A 7,716-nucleotide genomic window follows, 5' to 3' on the forward strand; every position below is an offset into this window, starting at 1 on the left:
GGGTATCGGCATAGGTTGTAGTAATCCTGCTTGCTTCTGATGTTCTGCCTTCATTCTCTAACATACATCACATATGACTACATACTCGGCAATATCCTTCTTCATTCTAATCCACCAGAAACGCTCCTTCAAATCCAAATACATTTTGGTGTTTCCAGGGTGTATCGAGTATGGTGAGTCACGAGCTTCCTGTAATATCAACTTCCCAATCTCGACATTATTGGGCACAAATACACGGTCCTCAAACCACAAGGTGTCGTGCTCATCCTCATAAAATCTTTGGCTTTGCCTTCACTCATCTTCTCTATTCATAAGAGATGTGTGTGGACCATGTTCATCAAATTCACATCCAGTTTGACACAGTCTACTCTTATTTACAAGAGATTGTAGCGACTGTGAAAGCAAGCCAAAGAGATAGTTGAGATCTCCCCTATATATGCATACACTAGTACATCACCGGTGTGTTGCTACATGAGCTTCATTATAAACAAATGAATCAAAAAAATCATTAAGGTCTCGAAGGTCAAAGCTCATTTCTTCCTCATACATTTGAGCATGTTTGGACATCATCGGGTGCCCATTGGGCTCCCCAAAACTCAATTGTCTGGCTTCCACAAATTCAGCCCATATGTGGGGGAGAAATATGCTTGTCCAGACTATTAACCCTGTTATCCCCAGCGCGCACCCTAACACAAAAAACTCCACCCCCACGACGTACCCTTCTCTTTTTCTACCGGACCCTACACTTCCTGCTCGGTTTCCCGCCGAAGCGGATCATTTCTCGCTGGAGCCCTCTCTTTTAAAGTCGGATGACGCCCACCCCACCTTTGCCATGTAGACCTCCCTCCTTTAAAACTGGATGACGCCAACTGTTCCGCACTCTGCCCTTATCCTTTCCCCCCGTGTTCGTGCTGATCCACCAACGCCATTAATGGAGAGGAGGCATGCGCCTTCCGTTATGCCCCCAAGCCAAGAAGGCAGACCCGATGTCTTCTGAGCCATTGCCACATTGTAACATACATTTGAATGTCGTGTATTACCACGAAACAAAAATATGGTATCCGATGTTGGGCATGCAATTGATACGACACCTATCCATTATTAACTCTTGAAGCAGTCAACCAATGCATTTACTGTTCTAACCAAAAAAAGTTTTGTTATTAACACTTGAAGAAATCAAGCAATGTATTTACCTTTCTATGCAAACAAAATAGTTGTATGACTTGATGAAAAAAATATGACCCGCTCGCTCATGTAATTTGTTGTAAAACCATCACTAATGAATGCAATTTAAATTATCCTGCTCAGTTAGTTGTAACTAAGCAGACCAACCCAAACTTCCATCACGCTCACTCTCAACCCTCACTCTTATCACAAAATTCATCAACTCATATTCTAAATGAGCGAGTAATCGACGCCGCCATGGTAGGCTAGGGGCAACAGACAAGGGCGGCAACTGCCTTCCCATCTTAGTGCTATGGACCCCCCCCCCCTTCAAATTATTCACGTAAATTTTATTAATCCACTCCCATACATTTGAAAGATGTATGTTCTCGCATATTTTAACTATGTGATGCAAGCGTAGTTACATAGGAATGCTAATTTATCCCTCAATACTCAAATTCCATCAAGATGCACTTTCACCAATCTTCTCACATGAAACATATTATATTACTACAAATTCTTGCAGACAATGAGTGAAATTGGTTTCAAAAAATGAGTGAAATATGTTTCTGGAGAAGGTCAAAATAAGTTGTTTGAAATAATTGAATTCAATTTTTTAAATGAGTGGATTATTTTTTGAAATGAGTTAAATTAGTTACTGAAAACAATTGGAATCATTTTGTGAAACTGATTTTTTAATTGTGTGAAACTAATTATTTCAAATATTCAAAATTGTTCGTCTTCAAAAAGTACATTTCAGTGCTTTTTTAATTATGTGAAATCAACTTCTTTTAATGGGTGAAATCAGTTTTTGAAATGAGTGAAATTATTTTCAAAACTAAGTAAAATTAGTGGTTTGAAATAAGTGAATATGTTTTAAAATAATGTTTCACTTTTTTTAGTTAGTGAATAGATTGAAATATTTTTTAAATGAATGAAATATGTTTTGGCAAATTGCAAAATGATTTGTTTGAAATGTGTGAAACCTTTTTTTATTAGTGAAATCATTGTTAAAAACCTTGACCGGACCGTCGGTTGGACTGGATAAAACCAGGAACCGACGGCTTCAACAGCTTTATAAGCTAATTAGGTCGTTCTGCAAATGGATCAAACAAATCCGATCGAGCTAACCGGTAGCACACTTTTGCATTGTTGGGAAAGAGGAAAAATAATTGCAGCAGCCGAGATCGATTCTTCGGCGCTTGGAAACAGGCCGACGTCGCCAATTTGGCCCAACAACCAATCCCAGGTGTCAAATGATAGAAACTTAGTAACCTGTTTTTACATATTTTTTGGCTTAAAAAACAAGGAAATGAACTGTTGAACCAACGGACCGACCAGTAAAAATCTGAACCGGCAGCATCACCGGTTCAATCACCAGCCCAGTTTTTTAAACTATGAGTGAAATCAGTTTTTTTAGAACTTTTTCAAAATATATCCAACATATGTCTTGTTTTAAATGCCATATCGCCTTTAATTCAAATATTTAAACATTTCAAAACTAAATTTTGGTTAAGAAATTACGAGCAATTCAAAATATCGCCGCCAAAATAAAAAACGGAATGCCTTCTGTTTGGAGAGAGTCTTGTGTATGCAGTCAGCCGCCCATCCATGCACTCCTCTTGTCTTTCCTAACAACCATCTGACCTATGCATGCCAGTGTTGCTGTATTTTATGTACTCAGCACATTGATCTTGGTGCTAAGATGAACGGTACCAGATGTATAGGTAGGTACCGTTAACGGTAGATTTTCCACTTTCGGGTACTCTCTGATGTCTCACGCAAAGCAGGCCCGCTACACGTGCCGACCATGCAAGCGTTCGCCCATGCAGCTCCTCCGGACTCCCAACGATGGTGCAAGCCCGCTATAAATCGAACCGGCCGCTAATTGCTTTGCCCACTCCTCTCAGACGAGACACCAAACACTCGCCAGTGCACACTCCTCTCAGTCACAAACCCGACTGCTTGCGAATGTCTCCCGCGGCGATGCCGAGCTCCGGCAACCAGGGCAGCGGCGCACCGCTTTTGGTCTTCGTCCCGAGCGCCGGCATGGGCCACCTCCTCCCTTTCACCCGCTTCATCACCGCCGTCGCCACCATGGGCGTGGACATCTCCGTCGTGACCGCCCTCCCGACGGTCTCGCAAGCCGAGGCCGAGCACTTCGCCGGCCTCTTCGCCGCCTTCCCCGCCATCCGGCGCATCGACTTCAACCTCCTGCCGTTCGACGCCGCCGCCTTTGCGGACACCGAGCCCTTCTTCCTGCGGTGGGAGTCCCTGCGCCGCTCGGCCCATCTCCTCGGCCCGCTCATCGCTGCCGCCGCGCCGGGCGCGTCGGCCGTCATCACGGACGTCACCCTGGCTTCCGAGGTTATCCCCGTAGCTAAGAACGAGCTGAAGCTTCCATGCCACGTCCTCTTCACGTCCGGCGCAACCGTGCTGGCATTCCTCGCCTACTTCCCCGTCTACCTTGACGGCGCGAACGCAGACCACCTCGTCGGCGACGTCGACGTTCCCGGCGTTCGACGCCTCCCGTTCGATCACTGCCCGCGGGTGCTGCGCAACCCCGACGGCCTCTTCACCAAGCAGTTCATCGTCAACGGCCGCGAGATCGCCAAAGCAGACGGCATCCTCATCAACACGTTCGATGCCTTGGAGCCAGAGGCACTCATTGGCCTGCGGGGCGGCAAGGTCGTTCCCGGATTCCCTCCGGTGTTCGCCGTCGGCCCGCTCAAGTCGACGCCAACCACCGCGAGAAGTAGCGATAAGGCGGGCTCGCCTATCGCCTGGCTCGGGGAGCAGCCAGCACGCTCGGTGGTCTACGTCGCCTTCGGCAACTGCAACGCCGCCGCGCAGAAACAGATCCGCGAGATCAGCGCCGGGCTGGAGGCGAGCGGCTGCCTGTTCCTGTGGGTGGTGAAGACGACGATACTGGACCGGGAGGACACGGCGGAGCTGAGGGACGTGCTGGGCGACGGGTTCCTGGGGCGCGTGCAGGGGCGCGGCCTGGTGACCAAGGAGTGGGTGGACCAGGAGGCGGTCCTGAAGCACCCGGCCGTGGGGCTGTTCCTGAGCCACGCCGGGTGGGGGTCGGTGACGGAGGCGGCCGCGTACGGCGTGCCGATGCTGGCATGGCCGACGTTGGGCGACCACAAGATAATCGCGACGGTGATACGAAGCGGCGGCTTCGGGGTGTGGATGGAGCACTGGAGCTGGCAGGAGGAGGATTCGGAGGAGAGATCGGTGGTGAGCGGGGCGGAGATAGGGGAGAAGGTGAAGGAGGTGATGGGCGATGAGGCGATTGCGGCAGGCGCGGCCAGGATGCGCGAGGAGGCGGCCAAGGCCGTTGCCCCAGGCGGCTCCAGCTACCGGAGCATGCACGAGTTCCTCGCCATGCTCAGCTGACTGTTTTAGCGACCACTTTCTAAGCACCGCTACGTGACGATCCCAGGCTCCCAGCCCTTGGTATCAGGTTGGATGGATGCCTTCTCCTGGATCGTGGAGCCATGCGGCGACTTCTCTGCAAGGTCTGCTGGTAGTTGACTAAAGATCGCACCCGAGCAGTACGCAAGTGTAGTGTAGAAGCTTCACGGACCATACGGAGTATGTATCAGTGGGTGGGTTTTGTGATATGTCATAGAACGCACCACCACTCTCTAATAATTTTGGTGTTTTGGCCAAAAAGGGATAGGGTCAAGGAGTAGTCTTTAGAGCAAGTCTAGTAGAACACTAACCCTCAAACCCCTAAAAATAACGAAATTAATAAGTCCCGAACGTGCCGTTTTTTAGCATCTCGCCCCGAACGCCCTTCTGACCGTTAGATGACAACACAAATCTTAAAGCATGTCAGGCCAGACACGTCATCTCCTTTTTCGTTTGGAAAAGCAGGCGCCGCCCCCGAACGTTTCCATCCCCCACCCACGTGCGCACTACCTTATCCACTCCTCTCGCCTCGCAGTCCACACCCAAGCAAAACTTCTCCGCGGGGCACGGAGGAGGCGGCCATGCGCCGGCGACGAGGTGGGCCGACTGAGATATCGATCAGATAGGGGGGGGGGTGCCGCTCGGCGTGAGACTCCTCGTCGGCGCCGAGGCGCAGCCAGCGCCATCCCTCCAAGTTTGGCTGGGGACGCTGCGGCCTTCCTCGCTTGCCGGTTCGCCTGCTCGGGACTCTGTCCTAGCCGGAGTTGCGGCGAAGACGAGGCCAGCGTCTGCGCGGAGGAGCGCCACCGGACCAGCCATGGGACGACGCACGGCGGAGATGGGGCGGGCTGCTCTGTCCTTGCCGGAGATTGTTGCGAGACGGAGATGAGGCAGGCGGCGGCGCCGAGGAGCTCCAGCGGTCCCAACATCGGACCACCCCAGGCATTTGTGCTCCCCGACATGGTCACGAACGCAAGCTGCCCCGCTCCCGCCGGGGTGCTTGGAGATCAGCGCCGGTGTCCTAGCTAGAGCTTTGCTTGGTAATGCCCAGCCCCAGAATTGTTCCATTTCTACGATTTTTTCTGTTCTAGCGATGCATACATCACAAGTGAATCGGCTGGGCAGAGGTGAACTAGGCCATTTTGTTTTGAATGTGTCAACTGAAACCAATAGAACAAGTGCTTCTAGGAGTTATTGATTCCGTAGAACAACTTTTTCTGTGTTTTTTCGTTACCACTCTTCCAGGACGGAATGTCATTTTGTATGTCCATAGATTTTGTTGTAGTGGTGATAGGCTATGAGTTTTTGAGAAGAAAATAAATGATTCGCAGCTAGATTTGATCGGCTATGTGCGCTGAATTTCTGTAGTGGGGAAAGGTACTTTTAGAGTTTGTGGTCATCTTCGTTGAACAACTTCATAGATAGTTAAACTGAAAAGGGATATGGAGTAATCAAAGCTTGCTTTTCGTTTAGAGAGAACGTTTTCAGGACTAAACATGTACTGTACTATACATTTTTTCTTAAATTTGCTGTCTCACTGTATATTTTTTCTTAAATTTTCCTGGAAGATGGCAAATATAGTTATCGAATCATGGCAAATTTAGTTCTCGGATCATGTAAAATTCATTGCTTTCTTGCCATGGCAACTTTCGATATTTGGATCATGGCGCAATTTTACTCTACCATGGCAACTAATCTTATCTTCTTGCCATGTAAGCTTAAAAAATTAGTTAAATTGATGATGGCAAATTTAGTTTACGCATGATAGCAAATTTGCTTTCTTGAAGATGGCAAATTTAGTTATCGAATCATGGCAATTTTAGTTCTCGGATCATGGTAAATTCATTTCTTTCTTGCCATGGCAACTTTTGATTGTTTTAAATTGTCGCGGTAATTCCTTAAATTGTCCAAAACAACACAAAAAGGAAAATATTGCCATGGCAAGTTTTACTAATTATTTCACCATCATTAACATGGCGAATTTACCTACATCCCCCATGGAAATTTTTAATACTTTATTGCCATGGCAAATTTTACTATTTATTTGCCATGGCAAATTTACCTTTTATTAACATGGCAAATTTACCAAAGTCCCCATGGCAATATTTAGTTTTTATTGTCATGGCAAGTTTTACTGTTTATTTTTTTATTAACATAGTAAATTGACCTAAATCCTCATGGTAATATTGAACTTTTATTGCCATGGCAAGTTTTGCTATTTATTTGCCATGGCTAATATACCTTCATTAATATAGTAAATTTACCTAAATCCTCATGGCAATATTTAACTTTTATTGCCATGGCAAGTTTTACTTTTTTTTATTTGTCGATGGTAAATTGACCCTTATTAACATGACAATTCTACCTAAATCCCCATGGCAATATTTAACTTTTATTGTCATGGCTAGTTTTACTTTCTATTTTAATTTACCTTTATTAACATGGAAAAATTAGCCTTTTGTTCCACGACAATTTTTATGTGACATACATGACAAATTTACCTTTTTTTTCACTCATGACACATTTAGTTCTCTGGAGCATGGCAAGTTTGACTTTTAGTTTTGCAATGGCAAAAATACTTTACATCCACGGCAAATTTTGCCTCTTTCACCATTCATGGCAATTTTTGCTTCTATTTACTATGGTACATTTACTTTACAAAACATGGCAATTACTACTAAACAAAAGATTGTGCATTTTTTCTGCGCCACATGATGGCAATTTTTCATCCACATTTTTTGCCTCTTTAATTATATAGTAAAAATAGCATACAATTTTTTAATCCACATTTCTTGCCATCATGGTAGAGATGCAACATTGCCATGATTTTTTTTCTTTTTTGCCATTTGCACATAAAGATCTCTTTTTCACCATGGCAAATTTTGCTTATAAAGATTATGGCAAATTTTTTGGCTTCAGCCCATAGTGATTTTTTAGTAGCATCTTGTTCCTTATTTTCTATCTATGACGACAAAATTATTTTTAGACCATTTCAATTTTTTTAGAGTATGGCAAATCTGACCTCTATTATTCACACCCAAAAGTGGGCTTTCTTAGTTTTTGGGTAAACTGGGTTTTATTTTCCTTTTATTTCAACGCAAAAAAAGGGCCTAAAGTGATGGTGTTCGGGCT

At 45.8% G+C, this 7,716-nt stretch overlaps 1 protein-coding gene across 1 annotated transcript; it reads left to right on the plus strand.

Moving 5' to 3' along the window:
- Window positions 1–3,073: 3,073 nt before the first annotated feature.
- On the plus strand, window positions 3,074–4,864 carry LOC123150761 (UDP-glycosyltransferase CGT). The gene has a single exon (XM_044570590.1). It carries the CDS (start codon window positions 3,136–3,138, stop codon window positions 4,564–4,566), a length of 1,431 nt encoding a protein of 476 aa, XP_044426525.1. The 5' UTR covers window positions 3,074–3,135; the 3' UTR covers window positions 4,567–4,864.
- The last annotated feature ends 2,852 nt before the right edge of the window (window positions 4,865–7,716 follow it).

Source organism: Triticum aestivum, chromosome 7A (genome assembly GCF_018294505.1).
Source record: "Triticum aestivum cultivar Chinese Spring chromosome 7A, IWGSC CS RefSeq v2.1, whole genome shotgun sequence".
NCBI lineage: Eukaryota > Viridiplantae > Streptophyta > Magnoliopsida > Poales > Poaceae > Triticum > Triticum aestivum.